This window comes from Mobula birostris, chromosome 17 (assembly GCF_030028105.1).
Source record: "Mobula birostris isolate sMobBir1 chromosome 17, sMobBir1.hap1, whole genome shotgun sequence".
In the NCBI taxonomy this organism is placed as follows: Eukaryota; Metazoa; Chordata; class Chondrichthyes; order Myliobatiformes; family Myliobatidae; genus Mobula; species Mobula birostris.
In genome coordinates this window covers 46,911,408-46,929,221 of record NC_092386.1, presented here as the reverse complement: position 1 = coordinate 46,929,221, position 17,814 = coordinate 46,911,408, and the positions used below count along the sequence as shown (strand labels likewise).

Here is a 17,814-nt window from a genome sequence, read left to right as displayed (position 1 = left end):
AGGACTCTGAAGCTGTAGTGGAATGGTTGCCTGGTTATAATGCACTCTTTTCTTCTCCACGTAACCACTATATTGAAAACTCCTGTAGAGCCAAAGAGAGAAGAAACGTCTTTACAAGTCAACAGAAAGCCTGATATTTAAAGAACAATTGGTTGGTGGAAACAGCCCATGAGATCCTGATATCCAGACAGTGTTGTCACAATTGTGGCTGAAAAAGCCTCCAGACCTACTCACCCACTACTCCCGTTCTCAAACTCCATTGTAGGAAGCAGGCTGTACTTGAAAGAAATTCTTACCAGTGGCCCCATCCTTGATTCAATTTGAAAGCATGCTACCCAGTCCAACCTCATCACTACCCCAGGTTCACAAGAAATCAAAACAGAAATATATCAAATAAGAAACGAGAGGCTTTGTGAGTATATAGTATCCCAAATGAAGTTCTAAAGTCTGGCGCAGAGGAACTTTAAACTCAAATTTCTCACATCTAGGAAGAGGAATACCATGTAGAAGACCTCAAGGATATTGAGGCCATTTTCATGAAAGAAAAACAAATCTGACTGCAGTAATTGCAGAGCAGTTTTCCCAATCTCTACACTCGTGTCTGCTCCAGGAATGTCGACACATAGGCCAGACTTAACCACCTGCAGCTGTTGGCTGAAGAGTTGTTCCCTGAGTTATGATGTAGATTCCATTTGTACTGAAACACAATAGGCATGATTTTCACTGTACAAGAACTCCAGTAACACAGCAACATAAACCATTGTGCATGGCCTAAGTAATTTCACAAAAGCCTTTGACTCCATTAATCAAGACTTGGTGGCCCTCAGAAATTTGACTCCATCCTGTGTTTGATGTCATGCACACTGTGAACTTAACTAACTATCCCACTCAGACAAATTTCAGTGCAGACAGTTTCCATACAAGACAGTGCCCCAGTGCCTTTTTCAATTTTTCTCACTGCAGTACTGAACTTCACCTCCAAGAAACTTTCTCCCTGCCAATCCACAGGATAATTGGGAATTTGTTCAACCTTCACTCCAGAATCAAGGTAACTCCAATCTCAGTTATTGCAATTTAGCATTCAGGAATTAACTTCTGTATGTTTGGATCCTGACCTTCTGAGTCATCATCACCTTACTGAAACAAATGAGAAAAATGGGCCTTACACTAGACTATTTGCAAAAACCAAGAACTTCTAACCAGCTCCCACTGTGCAATGTCAGCCGCCCATAATGTAGATCGACAAGATCGTGGAAAACTTAAACTGCTTCCCATATCTGAGGAGCTACCACTCAGTGACAGCAGGTGTGAATGATGAAATTATGTTTGCTTCCAGTTTGTTGGCTCAGCCTTTGACCTTATGGAGAAAAGAGATCATGAAGATTGAGATATCAAAGCAAATTTCATGACCTCCTGGTCACTGCCCTGTGGATCACTCTGAGATTTGGACTACTGTATCTGCAACAGGCACTTCATCAAAGAGATACCTCTAATATTATCTCTGTAAATTCTTCCAGATCTACCAGAAGAATAAATGAAACAATGATGAGTTTGTTCTCTTCCACCTTGCATAGTTGAGAAGTTCTTATTCCAATGGACAGGCTATATTTACTGCAGGTCTGACACATCGGTTCAAGTCCGCAATTAGGATTCAGTTTAAACAGTTGGATTATATTGTATCCTAACTGCAGGTTCTATCCAATTGAGCACTATTACTTATTCACGAAATTTACTTACACCAGGACACATGAGCTAAGTTTGCCTGTTGCTTCAGTCTTCAGATTCCTCCTTAATATCAGTTTTGAAAATGTTGCTAATTTCTGACTGTCCTGAAAACTTGGAAGGGAGTTTCTCTCAATCTAATTTACGTACCCTAAATTTAATGATGGAAACCTGAAATTGGTGCTTTGATCTGAATTCCATCATGGCACCAAGGGGTCAAAAATTGAAGGATATTCTCAAAATCTCCTTATCACCACCAGTCCATGGGAATCCTTGTTCTGTAAATGCTTAAGTTGCTAGCGAGTCACTGGGGATGGTACAGAGGACTTTGAGTCCCTTTGTTTGGAGGATGTACAAAGTCTGCATAAACCATGGAAGGGGATCATGATTTCACGAGCTACTCCATCTCCACCCACTGTATCCAGCACCTATTGTTACACATCTTGTGGAGTCTGCACATCTCACTTTGGGCTCCTCAGCTATGCCATCAAACTGGAATAGAAGCAAATCATCCCTGATCCCAAGAGATTGCCTAAGAAGAGTTTAATGAAGTATGGGGATAACTTGAGCTGAAGTTTGCCACCTAAGCATATCACTGAGATGTTTCATTACTGTGTATTTGATGGATCTAAACACAGATCAGTAATAATTACACCTAGTTTGCCTTGTTTAATAACTACAGCCTACTTATAGGTCTCAGTAACATTTTAAAAATAGATCCACCTTAATGAATGTCTGTTTGCTTATGATAGATTTTAAAGCAGGGACACCAGCATATTTTACCTATGCATCATATGTAACTTTGAATTAAAATTAGTTGCATTTATATTTTTATACTCTCAACTCTGTAATTTTCCCTTGGATCTTACACCAAGGTGGAGCTGTTAAATATATATACTGTTTGATTAAAACTGAATCTAACTGAGTACCCGTTACTTATTGATAAGATTTGTTTATAGGTCACAGTCGCCGTGTTTGCCAAATGCAAACTGAAACGGCTACATCCTTCGGATTCACTGAACTTCAATTTTGAAAATACTATTTGTTGTCTCATATCCCATGTAGGAAGGCAGCTCTCTCTATAATAATGAATGGGGAAAAGATTACCTTATGACCAAACTGACTAACCCGGCATTGGACTTGCACTATTGTGTACTAACATCAAATGAGATCCTCCAATTTTCTTTGGAACCAATATGCTGCTTGTGTTTTATGATTAAATGCTTTTTTGACCTGTTTTATGCTACCTGATAAAACTGAATGCCAACTGCAAGTTGGACAAATAAAGTCCTATTTTAGGGCCTTGGTATTATTAACCTGAGAGTCATTATAATTTAACAAAAGGATAGGTGCCACCTTATCCCTGTTGTAGGTTGGTAGTTGACATTTCAGTGCAGTGATCCAGGCTCAAAAGTACAACGTCTTAAACTAGCTAACAAAGGACTAGTCGAGTAAATCCCGTCAGATGAGTCTGAGAAGAGCTTTCTTGTCCGAAGTTTATCCCTCCAGTAACAGCACAAAGATGGATTAATATCATCCATTATCCTTTCATTGGATGTGTGAATTAATAGACTGCCATTTTTTCACAGACAAAACGCCAGCAAGAACAGTCGCCTCGAAAATTAGTAATAAACAAGTGGATTTTTGAGTGTTGAAAGGGTATTTCATTACTGAAAGGGCAGTTCCTTAATTTAGTTAAATGCCAGCCTATGTATATTCAAGGAATTTCATTGAAAAATCTCCAAAGCCTTGTTATAAAACTTACTCCAGCCAATACTTTTCTCTTAATTTCAGATTTTATCTCCAGATGTAGTACATGAAAATAGCTCCAAAAACTATTTCACCCATAATTATATGCAAGTTCCTAATGAGATTATTTTGATCTATGTAATACCTTGTATGTTTCACCAATAATAGAAACGGTTTGCATTCCTCTAGCATCTAATGTACTTATTTCTCAAAAACCTAGTGATTGAAAAGTTTCTGTTAAAATTTAGATGTGTGCATAATTCCTCATACTGATCAAGTACTATGCTGCTAACGTTTTTCATATCAGTTGACAAATGCAAGAAATGGTCAAGATATTTCTTCTAATAATTTTAATTGTATATTTTGACTACACTTTCTAAATCCCATTATACTGATGTATAGTCTATCGTATATTTATTGTTTTGTTCTCTAATTTAAGGTATTATTCAAATATTATTAGCAATTTAGTTTTGGTTAGTCTGTTAAATAAAGTAGAAAACCTCCAGCTCATGCTCCTGACCAACAAGCAGTAATATCTCCATCCTTTCACTACATAGCTTGGAATTTGCCATCAAGAAGTATTATTAAAGTATATTCATTGCATCCATTGCAGTGGTTGAAGAAGTCTCATAAGTTTCATTTCAAATTGAACTGGGAATAGACAATAAATGTCTTCCTTTCCTGAAATGCCCAACATATAAAAATAATAGAAGACCTCAGATACTGGAACTCCGATAAATGATGACCTGACCTGCAACATAAACCTTTCTTTATTGCCTGACCTGCTAAATGTTGCAATTATTTTCTATTTTCTAGATCAGTATGTACAATTGGTGACTGATCATGGGAACATGTATAGAACTGCCATATTCTTGTAGTCCGAGTGTATCTGATTGACTGTTCCTCGCACAAAGATGAATCAGTCCCCTAATATTTCACTTGTATTGCATACCATTGGCTTCAGAAAGAAAGCATATTTATTGGGGGTAAACACCAGGGCAGCCCTTTTTTCTCAAATATAAACTTTATGCATAATAAAACACTTAGCTGGAAGGCCTCAGACCTGAAAAGATACCATTGTTTTTCCTTTTACAGATGCTGCCTAACCTGCTGAGTTTTTCCAACATTTTGTACTGTTATTTTAGACTTCCAATATGTGCTTTTAAAAAATTCTCAATAAATTGTTCTCCTTATTGTTCATCATTTTGCCTTTATTTTAAAAGCTGCACTATATGTCTGGATATTCACTCATTGACAATTTATTAGGTACATGAGTGGAACCCGGTGTGGTCTGCTGCTTCAAGGTTCGATGTGTTGTTCATTCAAAGATGCTCTTCTATGCACCTCTGTTGTAACATATGGTTATTTGTGTTATTGTCACCTTCCTGTCAGCTTGAACCAGTCTAGCTATTATCCCCTGACCTCTCTCATTAACAAGGCATTTTCACCCACAGAACTACCAGTCACTGGATTTTTTTTTTGTTTCTCACACCATTCTCTGTAAACACTGGAGACTGTTGTGCATAAAAATTCCAGGTCAGCAGTTTCTGAGATACTTAAACCACCCTGTTTGGCACCAACAACCATTCCACAGTCAACATCACTTAGATCACATTTCTTCCCCATTCTGATGTTTGGTGTGAACAACAACTGAACCTCTTGGCCATGTCTGCATGCTTTTATGCATTGAGTTGCTGCCACATGATTGGCTGATTAGATACTTGTATTAAGGAGTAGGTATATGTAATAAAGTAGTCACTGAGTGTGTGTCCAAATACACTGTACATGGCATTTATGGCATTTGACACTTAGGGATAAATTCAATTTGATTGTGAATAATTTTTGTGTAGTTGCAGGTACAATCCTCCCTGTAATTTTCAGACATCCTACCTCTCCTGGAACTTCCGGAAGTCTCCCGCATCTGAATAGTGGCTCCCTGATGCCCGCAAATTATATACAATTTCACGGAAATCAATTTTTTTGAGAGCGAGCGAGAGAGGGCAAGCGAGAGCGCGCGCGCGAGAGAGAGCAAGCGAGAGCGCGCCATTGCAGAGTGTTCCAAAATAAAACGCACGTCACCCCAGACTACACTAAAGTGTACCCCTGCCTAATAGGGGTCAAAATAATGACAGTGTTGCTCGCTGCACTGTTTGCAACAGTGACTTTTCTATTGCCCATGGTGGGTTAGGACTGTAAAAGACATGTTGAGGTGAGTTTAACATGTCATTCGTTCATTAGCATAGCTAACGTTTTTGCAGGGTGGGATGTCTGAATTTTAGCAACATTATATTATGTATCTCAATGCAGTATGCACGGATCTGAGGTTCCTATCTGCTTTAAGAAGATCACTATCAACCTGATACCTAAGAAATAACAATACGTCTCAATGACAATTGCCCAATGAATGACCTGATGGCAATTCACGTACTGCCGAAACAGGTCTATACGACTATTTCCCCAGCCCCACCCTCATCCCTGGAGCATCAGGACAGTAAAGACACTTATGAAAGACCAGTGTTTATTGGTTACAGCTCTGCCTTCAATGCTATAATTCCATTACAAACTCTTCATAGCCTGCCCTGGTCGAATCACGTAGACGCCATGGCCAAGAAAGCTCACCAGTTCCTCTACTTCCTCAGGAGGCTTAAAAAGTTAGGGTGTCGCTTTTGAGAGTCGCTATTTATATATAAGGCATCCTATCCGGATGTATCACGGCTTGGTACCGCCTACGACCAGAGGAAACTGTACAGCTTCACGGCCTCCGACCACAGGAAACTGCACAGCTCAGCGCATCACGGCAACTAGCATCCCTCTCGATGGACTCTTTCTACATTTGCTGCCTTCGTGGCGCAGAATCAAATCTGAAGGCAGACTCAAAGACAGCTTCGGTCCCTCTGTTCAATGAATGGTCCCCTAGTATAAGATGGACTCTTGACAATCTACTTGTTATTGGCCTTGCATCTTATGGTTTAGCCGCACTCCACTTTCTCTGTAACGCTTTATTCTGCACTGTTATAGTTTAATCTTGTACCGCTTCAAAGAACGGTTGTAATGAAATGATCAGTGAGGACGGTATGCAAAACAAATTTTTTTTCCACCGTACCTCGGTACATGTGACAATAATAAGCCGGCTGACCAAACTCCAGATTTCGGATTCGGCGCCAATATCTGGTGAAATGCACGGCTCTCGCGCGCGCGCTTCCGTCCGGTGTCACGTGAGGGCGGCGCTGGCCCCGGGGGAGCGCGAGCGGGGGATGTGACGGCTGCGCGGCGATGTAGCGGCCGGGGCACGGGCTCAGGTTCAACCGCCGCTCCATGAGTGACTGCGCCGACCCGCCGCCGAGCTCAGCGAGCCGTGCCGTCCCCCCACCGGCAGAGCAGCAAGCGGAGGGCGGCCGGCGTCTCGCAGCCCTTGTAAAATGTGACAGGATGACACAGGAGAAAAAACGAACAAGCCGCACCGTCACGCTAGCTAAAAAGATTATCATGAGAGATCCATCTGCAGTAAGTATTCACTATTTCAGCGCGTATTTACCGTAACACTTGGTGTTCTGGAATTCTGTCAAAATTAGGTTTTGCTCATTCAAATAATGGCCAAAAAATCTAGTCGCATTTTTGTCAAAAAAAAACTTGTCTTTTTGAAGATTCATGGCTTTTATAATCGTCAAAGACTTTTCAAATGGCTGATGGGTCGCAAAATTCTTGCCTTCACCATAATTGGCTTCGAACTTCACTATTCCCGGAAATAGCATTGAAATGATTTCAAGTTTTAACCACTTGACCTGTTTTTTTAAAAACAACATATATAATCGGCTATTGTGAGGAAAATATATTCTGATATTTTCTGCCTCCTGGTTGTATCGACAACCCAAAGGCCTTGTAGCCTTTTTACTGCAATAGGATTAAAAGTGCAACAAAGAACTTGGAGAATTTCATACTCTTCCGCTAGAGAATGGTCGCGTGTCCTATTGTAGTGATTCAATTTCCTCTTTTGTCCCATTTTATTTCTTAGGATGGTGATTGTACACTAAATGTTCAGTTGCGTTGTGTAATGAAAATTCTGGGATAAATGCAAGTAGTTTCTGATTAGATAATGGTATAAGGCAAGTTAAACATTGATTAAATCAGATTAACAATCGTTGTCGGTTCATATCAAAATATTAAAATATTTTAAATCTCAGGCACACTTTTCTGTTGTTACTTTATTCCACACGTTTTAATAATAGCTGAACACCAGCGATACGATTTTGGGATCCTTATCCCAATTTCCTTCTAATCTAGATACACTCTAATTGGTACTTCATATCATAGGTCCAGAAATCTGGATGCTCAAGTCTCTTCGGTTTTCTCGTAGTCCTATAACAGTCATCTCATCTAAGTTCCCATGGTCTGTGTTCTTGGTTTCTCAGCAGCTGAATATGGTAAAGAGGTTTTCTGTACTTGAGTAACATTAGAAATTTGAATGTGATACGGTTTCACTTTACTTGCTGATGTCACAAATGAGCATTCACAGTTAGGGTGCGGCTTGTGAAACTGGAACAACAGTTTAAAAGTAGACCAGAAGCATAATTTGAAGTTGCCTTTGAGAATAAGTAGACTGAGACTTATTATTTAATAAAAGAACATCTTATTAATATGCATTTGTAAAATTGGACTGTTTTAAATAAATCTAACAGGCTTTTTTGAGATTGAGTTAAAATAATCAACCCCAGAATCAGGATGTGGTTAATTCAGTAAATTGTAGTATAGCAGCTATGTATAAAGGTTGATAAATTAGAATAAGATGGAGTGGTGTCTTTCCAAAACTAATTACTTTGTAGTATACCCTATGGTAGAAATAGACTGTAGAATATATATTATCAAAACATTGCATCATCGGACACCTGGGGTCGAGTGATTGCACAAGCTTTGACGTCTGTCTGTCGTCTGAATTTGTTAAATCTTAGGCTCAAAGTTAACTTTATCATTAATGTTATGTTTTTAAATTTGGTATAACTGTAACAAGAGCAACAGATCCACTTTACCACTTAGTATCTTTGCCTATAGTTTCATGTGTGAAATAGATTATTTAATGTAATAACATATAGTTTTAATCCCATCAGCCCAATTCCCAGCATTTTTGTTCTCTCCTCCATAATTATAAACTCCCCATCCACTTGCAATAAGAGGCCATCTTTAAGATGAGCTTAACAGTAGCCAATTTAATGTGAATCAATATTATTGCAGGTGCTGGAAATTCCTGATGGAACATGGAACATTTCAGCCCAGTACAGTACAATATAGGCCGTTCAGTCCAATACAGGCTGTTCAGTCCATGATGTTGTCCTGACCTTATCAGAATCAGGTTTAATATTACCAACATATGTTGTGAACCTTGTTGTTATGCAGCAGCAGTACACTGCAATACTTAATAAAAGAACTGTGAATTACAGTAGGTAGGGTGTTATATATATTAAAGTTAAGTTAAATGTAGTGCAAAAAGGGGGGAAGAAGTAGTGAGGTTCAATGTCCATTCAGAACCCTGATGGCAGGAGGGAAGAAGCTGTTCCTGAATTGTTGCCTTCAGGCTCCTGTACCTCCCCCCTGATGGTAGCAAAGAGAAGAAGGCATATCCTTCTTGATGGGGGTCCTTAATGATGGATGCCACCTTTTTAAGGCATCACTCCTTGAAGATGTGCTGGATGCTGGGGGGACTAGTGCCCATGATGGAGCTGACTGAGTTTTGATCCTGTGCAATGCCCCCCCCCCCCATACCAGATGGTGATGCAGCCAGTTAGAATGCTCTCCGTGGTACATCTGAGGAAATTTGCAAGTCTTTGATGACATGCCAAATCTCCTCAAACTCCTAATGAAATATAGCTGCTGCTGTGCCTTCTTTGAAACTGCATCGATATGTTGGGCCCACAGTAGATCCTCAGAGATGTTGACACCCAGGAACTGAAATTGTTCACTCTTTCCACTTCTGATCCCTCTATGAGGACTGGTGAGTGTTCCCTCATCTTACCCTTTCTGAAGTCCACAATTAGTTCTTTGGACTTACTGATGAGTACAAGGTTGATGCTGCGACGCCACTCAACCAGCTGAAATATCTCTGTCCTGTAAGTCGTCTTGTCACCATATGAAATTCTGCCAACAATAGTTGTCATCAGCAAATTTCTAGATGGCATTTGAGCTGTGCCTAGCCACACAGTCATGGGTGTAGAGCGAGTAGGGCAGCAGACTAAGCTCATATCCTTTAGATGGTGATTATCAATTATACGATCTACTCTAAGATCACGCTATCCCTGTCTCCCACATAGCCCTTCATTTTTGTATTATCCATCTGCCTGAGAGCCTCTTAAATGTCCGTAATGTATCTGCTTCTACCACAATCGCTGGCAGCATGCCCAGCTATTTGCCATTTCTGCCCTTCACACTTTTCTGGATTGTCACTTCTCAGTCCAGCTTTGTATCCTATCAGTGTTCTGCTGTAACCCTTGACAACATTCTGTGCTGCACACACCACCGACCTTCATGTCATCTGCACACTTACTATCCCACCCTTCCACTTCCTTATCCAAGTCATTTCTAAAAATCACAAAGGGCAGGGATCCCAGAACAGATCCCTGCAGAACACCATCTACAACCACCCTCTGTCTTCTATGGGCAAGCCAGGTTTCCCTGGATCCCATGCCTCCTGACTTTCTGAATAAGTCTTACACAGGGGTCCTTATCAAACGCCTTACTAAAATCCATCTACAGCACACCCACTGCTCTACCTTTATCCATGTGCTTTGTCACAGCCTCAAAGAATCAGTCAGGCTTGTGTCTTGCCCTTCTCAAAACTAAGCTAACTATTACTCAAATCAAATTATGCTTCTCAAAATGATGGTAAATCCCATCTTTAATAATCTGCAACAATTTGCCCACAATAGAAGTAAGACACTGTTCTGTAATTCCCAGGGTTATCCTACTCACTTTCTTGAGCAATCATCTGGAACTGCTCCTGTGGTCAATAAGGATGCATAGATCATCACCAAAGGCGCAGCAATCTCTTCCCTGGCTTCCCGTAGTAACCTGGGATATATCCCAATGTTTTTCAAAAGTTCCAGCACATGCTCTTTCTTAACATTGCCATGTTCTAGCACGTCAACCTGTTCTACGCCATCCTCACAAACATTACAGTTTCTTTCACTAAAGTATTCATTATAGACCTGCCTTGCCTCCTTCAAGCACATTTCCTCCACTGTCCCTGGTCAGTCCAAGCCTTACTTATAGTCATCATCCTGTTCTTCACATGTGTAGAACGCCTTGGGATTTTCCTTAATCTTATTTGCCAAGGCTTTCTCATGCCTCTTCTAGCTCTCCTAAGTCTATTCTTCAGCTCCTTTCATGGCCTTCCTTGTAACTCTCCAGAGCACTGTCTGATCCTTTCATCCTAAAATATTTTTTCCTCTTGACTAGATATTCCACATTCTTTGTTAACCATGGTTCCTTCAGCCTACCACTCTTTCCCTGTCTTAATGGGACAAATCTAACCAGAACCCATGCAAATACTCCCTATATTAAAAAAAACCTGCACATTTCCATTGTGCATTTCCCTGAGTATATCAGTTCCCAATGCCCTCAGGTGTGTTGGTTGTTAATGCAAATAGCACATTTCACAGTGTGTTTTGATGTACACATGACAAATAAACTAGAATCTTGAACCTTTATGCTCCCGTTCCTGCCTAATAGCGTCATATTCCCCCTCCCCAATTAAATACTTTCCCATATCGTCTGCTCCTATCCTCTCTAAGGCTGTGGTAATGGTTAGAGAGTTGTGGTCACTGTCTCCAAAATGCTCACCCACTGAGAGATCTGACACCTGACCACATTCATAGTCTGGTACCAGATCCAGAATGGCCTCTCTTCTAATTGGCCTGTCTACATATTGTGTCAGGAATCCTTCCTGGACAGACCTAACACATTCCATCCCACCTAAACCATTTGCACATAGAAGGTGCCAGTCAATATTGGGGAAGTTGAAATCACCCATGACAATGATGTTGTTGGTTTTGCATCTTTCCAAACTCTGCCTTCCAATCTATTCCTTGTTGTTTCTGTTGCTATTGGTGAGGGGTGTTCTATAGAATACTCCCAATAGAACGATCACTCCCTTCCTGTGACTTCCACGCACACTAACTCAGTAGACAATCTTTCTACAATGCCCCCCCTTCTGCAGCTGTAATACTATCCCTGATTGGCAATGCCACTCCCCCATTTCTTTTACCTCTCTCCCTGTCCCTTTTGAAACATCTAAACCTTAGAACATCCAGCAGCCATTCCTGCCTTAGTGACAGCCATCTCTCTATAATGGCCACAACTTTAATTCAAGCAATTTGTTATGTGTGATGTGAACCTGTTACATGCTTGAAAATTTAGAACAAACTTAGATGCTATGGAATTTTGGGAGAAAAATAGCTGAGAATATTTGTTTCTCAATTCAGTGTTTTCTAAAATATTATGTGTTGGCTATAATTAAGGCTAAATTTGAATTGATGTCTAGTACTGCACTTAATTCCAAGTGAACTGAAGGATAAATTGAAATTGGATTGAGCGCAGTGCAGATTTATTAGAGTGATGCTGTGTGTATTTTTATTAACGACCTGGATGTGGGGGTAGAAGGGTGGGTTTGCAGATGACACAAAGGTTGGTGGCATTGAAGGTAGTGTAGAGGATTGTCGAAGATTGCAGAGAGACATTGATAAGAGGCAGAAGTGGGCTGAGAAGTGGCAGATGGAGTTCAACCCAGAGAGGTGTGAGGTGGTACACTTTGGAAGGACAAACTCCAAGGCAGAGTACAAAGTAAATGACAGTATACTTGGTAGTGTGCAGGAGCAGAGGGATCTGTGATTACATGTCCACAGATCCCTGAAAGTTGCCTCTTAGGTAGATAGGGTAGTTAAGAAAGCTTATGGGGTGTTAGCTTTCATAAGTCGAGGGACAGAGTTTAAGAGTCGCGATGTAATGATGCAGCTCTATAAAACTCTGGTTAGGCCACACTTGGAGTACTGTGTCCAGTTCTGGTTGCCTCACTATAGGAAGGATGTGGAAGCATTGGAAAGGGTACAGAGGAGATTTACCAGGATGCTACCTGGTTTAGAGAGTATGCATTATGATCAGAGATTAAGGGCTTTACTCTTTGGAGAGAAGGAGGATGAGAGGAGACATGATAGAGGTGTACAAGATATTAAGAGGAATAGATAGAGTGGATAGCCAGCGCCTCTTCCCCAGGGCACCACTGCTCAAAACAAGAGGACATGGCTTTAAGGTAAGGGGTGAGAAGTTCAAGGGGGATATTAGAGGAAGGTTTTTTACTCAAGAGAGTGGTTGGTGCGTGGAATGCACTGCCTGAGTCAGTGTGGAGGCAGATACACTAGTGAAGTTTAAGAGACTACAAGACAGGTATATGGAGGAATTTCAGGTGGGGGGTTATATGGGAGGCAGAGTTTGAGGGTCGGCACAACATTGTGGGCTGAAGGGCCTGTACTGTGCTGTACTATTCTATGTTCTATGTAAATTTAAAAAGAGAAGTTGTGCAGACTAGACTATGATTCTCTGAGTTTATAAAATTTAAGGTGTGGTTTAATTCTTAAAATGTTTATGACGGTGAAAAGATATGCCATATCTTTTTTCATTTTACATGTATTAGGAATTTGCTATGGTGTGTTGTTCAGGGTGTGACATGCAACAAAGAACAACTTTCAGCAAATAGGAAGAGTTATATAACAAAATAAAGTTGGAGGTTAAAGGATGGATATTGAAGAAAATGTACATACATAACTAAATACCTGCATGTACTTACAGTGTAAACTGCATTAAAAAGTGGTTTAAGGTGTCTGCAGTGCAGTGACGCGCTAACTCTTAGAACAGTTGTGCAGATTAACTGATCAACTTTTAAGATGGTGCAAATTTTTTGTTTTAATAGCCCTGTAATGCTTTCCAGAAGTGAGTTTTTGGAAAAGGAACGTGCTCAATAGAAATACCCTTGAATGACCTAGAACATTATTTTCAGGAGCATACAGAGGAATTATTGAGGCAGAAAATTTAATAGGCTTTTTTTTTTGGTAAAGCAAATAAATTCCTTGATTTTGGAACCAAGGTGGGCAAATGAAATTAACATGAGTTGTAATTTAAGGATAATTTGCTTCCACACCAGTTGCCTCAGACCCAGATGAAGCTAACATGGGATTCAAGAGTCTACCACTATATGATGGGTAGGTTGGTTCAATGAGGTGACGTACTCCCACCGTTAACAATGGGCTTCTGTGTGCTCATCATGCATGGACCCTGGGTCCTCAGTCCCATTTTGAATGCTGAAAGACCATGAGACATAGTGGAATTAGGCCATCGGCTCACTGGGTCTCCTCTGCCATTCTATCTTGGCTGATTAATCCTTCTCAACTACATTCGGCCTCCCCACACACAACCCTCGACACCCTTACTAACCAAGAACCTATCAAACTCTGCTTTAAATATACCCAATGACTTGGTCTCCACAGTCGTTTGTGGCAATGAATTCCATACATTCACCATCCACTGGCTAAAGAAATTCCTCCTCATCTCTGTTCTAAATGGATGCCCTTCTGTTCTGAGGCTGTGCCTTCTGGTCCTACACTCCCACACAATAGGAAACATCCTCTCCACATCCACTCTATTTCAGCCTTTCAATATTCGATGGGTTTCGATGAGATTCCCCCCCCCCCACCTTCATTCTTCTAAACCCCAGCAAGTACAGGCCCACAGCCATCAATCACTCCTCATACATTAACTCTCATTCCTGAAATCATTTTCGTGAACCTGCTGTCCAATGCCAGGACCTCTTTTTAGATAAGGAGACAAAAAACTGCTCAAAATGCTCCTAGTGTGGTCTGGCCAGTGCCTTCTAAAGCCTCAGCATTACATCCTTGTTTTTATATTCTAGTCCTCTTGAAATGAATACTAACATCGCATTTGCCTTCTTTTCCTCCACCAACTCAACCTGCCAGTTAACCTTTAGGGAATACTGCGCAAGGACTCTCAAGTCCCTTTGTGCCTCTGATTTCTAAATTTGTTCCCCGTTTTTAAAAAAAATAGTCCATGCCTTCATTCGTCCTACCAAAGTGCAAGACCATACACTTCCAACACAATATTCCATCTACCACTGCTCTGCCCATTCCCATTATGTCTGTCTCCTTGACTTCCCGCTTCCTCAACACTGCCTGCCACTCTACCTTTGTATCATCCGTGAAGTTAGCCGCAAAAACATGATGTTGCCCATTTGAGTGGCAGGGTGGTGATACGTCTCTACCGTCTCTACCAAAGTGCTCCCTCCCTCTGCTGCCCTTAATAAATGTTATTAATTTATCTGTATACAGCTGAAGTACCTGTGTGCATTTTGCTTGCAGTAATAGTCTAGTGGATTATTATCACAGTGGTGGATTATGACTAGTGGAGAGCTGCTGATTTCCAATGGGTTATGCTGCAGATGGCTTCAGAGCAATGGTTCCCAACCTAGAGTTTACGGACCCCTCATTTAATGGCAGGGGTCCTTGGCACAAGAAAGATTGGGAACTCCTGCTTTAGAGGATTGTCTTAAATAAGGTTGGGAAAGGAAGGTCTACTACATAATCTCTGCATGGGGGGGACCAGGAGAGAGGTCTGACTGCACACAACAGCAATATTTACCGGATAGAAGAACAAATGCTGTTTCAAAAGAAACAAACGATTTTTTGCTGCTCAACATCACTGCTGCTGGAGTTGCCTCTGATGTCTTTGTGATACTCTGAGGGACAGATTATAAGTTGTACTACTACAGTCCTGAATACAAGCTGGTATAATAGGCATGGCAGTACTGTGAGCTTCTACTTGACAGAGATATAGGGTGGGTTTTGCTTAGGCTCAAATAAAGTTGAGATGTTAGTCACTGGATATTGCTTCTTTTTGGCCCTTTGAGTTATGTTGGATACCAATTCCATATTGGTATGTCTGGATTCTGAAGTTTGTGCAAAGACCTCTGTTGAGCTCCTTGTACTTCCAGTTTCTGGCAAACCTAATGGTTCTTGTTGCACCTTACCCAGATCTTTGAGATTTAACTTCTACCTTTGATCGCTTGAGGCCATCTATACCCACCTTTCCCCAAATATATCTGAAATGGTCTGTTCTCTGTGGTTCAAGAAATCCACCAGGTTCTCTGGTGTGAAATGCCACCCATTCCCTTTAGTAATGTGCTACTCTTTTCCAGGTTGCTTCAGTTGTAGTGTGTCTGCTAATGACTATTCTTTCTCCAAGGTATTTTGGGATGCAAATTTGGTATTGCAGTATTTAGCCACAGTGTGGCAGCTTTTTCCTGAAACTTCTTTCGGCCGGGCATTTTGAAGAAATGCACATGCATGCCATCATGGGAGTGGGAGAAAGTTTCAGTATCGAGGCATCGAGAAGCTGTAGTCAAACTAATGTCCACCTGCTGCTGCTTCAGTAACCCTCCGTCTACTAAAAGGTCAAAAGTAGGGTGCTCGCTGGATGTTCAATTCTTCACAGTTCCTTAGCAAATGAAGCAGCTTATGCTTGCATGCAGCAAGTCCAGTTCCAACTTTGCTGTAATGATTATTTTTGTGTAATGAGATATTATCACAGTCTGGGCACTGCTGGCTGCAGTTTAAAAACCAATTATGATGTGTGCTGTGATAGTGATACAAATCTTCTACATTTAAAAAACTGGGGCCCAGAAATTAGATCACAGAGCAACTCACTGAAATGGACACCACCAAGAGAATAATGAGCATTTCTGGCCCACGTTGCATCACTCATGGAATCCTGTAAGGAATCATCCATGTTGTCTCAGCTGATTTTGGTGTTTAACACCTATTATCCCATTGAGTACTCCTTTCGGATTGTTACAAGAGAAATTAAATGACCTCCTATACTCCAGGGTCAGCATGGTCTTCACAGTGCATCACTGGAATGGAGCCAACTCAGTAAAATCCAGGTGCGCAGTTGATAATCCAAGGCCTTTTCGGGTGAGATTGTTTTGGGGTGTAGCAAATTGCAGCAGTGAATCAGCAACCTTGTGTAATGAACATCAGGTGCAGTACAAGCTGCTGCTTTGTCTGTTATGTCATGCTGGGTTATTTATCCTGGAAACAGGTCTGAGAATGGGACAATTAAGGGAGGGGTTCCTGTTTCTTTTTGCCACTATGTTATTATAGAGACTTCAGAGTCCTGGATACAGATTCATTCAAACTGATCCATTCTTCAGCACATTGCTTTGTTTTGAAAGCTGTTGATTTTGCCCTTTACACTTTCTGGCACTTATTTGGAGCAACTTGGCTTTTGATATTTTAGCCTATACCAAGTTAAGTAATGAGATTTTCCATACATCATAGAATTCTTTTTCCAAATGTTACTGAACCCTCAAATATTTCTCCCTCTGTAAACCATTTTTAAGAAATCAGGCTGCATTAATCTGTTTCAGAACTGTTAATTCTGTGACAGGAGTTTTGTATATTATTCCACTTTCTGTCAAATAACGTAAATCGAACTTAACTATCTAGATAGAGAGGCCAGTTGAACAGATGGTAATTGATAAAGAAAGGGCAAGAAAAAGGAATGGACTTTGAGATATGAGCTATACAGCTTTAGACATAGGAGCACGAACTGGGAGAGGAATCTGAAGTTCTCGATTGTTAATGAAAATTGACCTGTGTGCAATAACAGTAAGGAAATATGAATAAGTAGAGCCATGGAACACAGGTCTTGAGGGTAATAATAATTCCTTATAAGTGTGTTTGCACTTTCGGTTGTCATACAGTAAAGCACATTTAAGGAAAGCCATGGGAAGAGGAGTAATTTAAAATCCACTGACTCCAGAAGACTATAAAGTTTAGAAATGTCACCAAAATTGGGAGAAAAGGTAGGGAGAATATTTATAATTTAATTATGTTACAACAGGGTGGTGGATATTTTTGGGAAAAATTGATTGTTTAAGAAATGAGGAATTGAGCTGTTAACAACAGGAATTCTGCAGATGCTGGAAATTCAAGCAACACACATAAAAGTTGCTGGTGAATGCAGCAGGCCAGGCAGCATCTCTAGGAAGAGGTGCAGTCGACGTTTCAGGCCGAGATCCTTCGTCAGGACTAACTGAAGGAAGAGTGAGTAAGGGATTTGAAAGTTGGAGGGGGAGATCCAAAAGTGATAGGAGAAGACAGGAGTGGGAGGGATGGAGCCAAGAGCTGGACAGGTGATAGGCAAAAGGGATACGAGAGGATCATGGGACAGGAGGTCCGGGAAGAAAGACAAGGTGGGTGGGGGGGGGGACCCAGAGGATGGGCAAGGGGTATA

At 40.9% G+C, this 17,814-nt stretch overlaps 1 protein-coding gene across 2 annotated transcripts in view; it reads left to right on the top strand.

Annotated features, from left to right (window-relative positions):
- The first annotated feature begins 6,685 nt into the window (after positions 1 to 6,685).
- LOC140211659 (hippocampus abundant transcript-like protein 1) overlaps positions 6,686 to 17,814 on the top strand; it is a 77,211-nt gene continuing 66,082 nt past the window's right edge. Inside the window, exons 1-2 of one of the 2 annotated variants that reach the window (XM_072281661.1) lie at positions 6,892 to 6,975; positions 7,783 to 7,892. In XM_072281661.1, the coding sequence (XP_072137762.1) occupies positions 7,797 to 7,892 (96 nt within the window). In that variant the 5' untranslated portion in view covers positions 6,892 to 6,975; positions 7,783 to 7,796. Of the gene's footprint in view, positions 6,976 to 7,782; positions 7,893 to 17,814 lie in introns of both variants that reach the window. The other variant, XM_072281660.1, reaches the window with a different exon arrangement.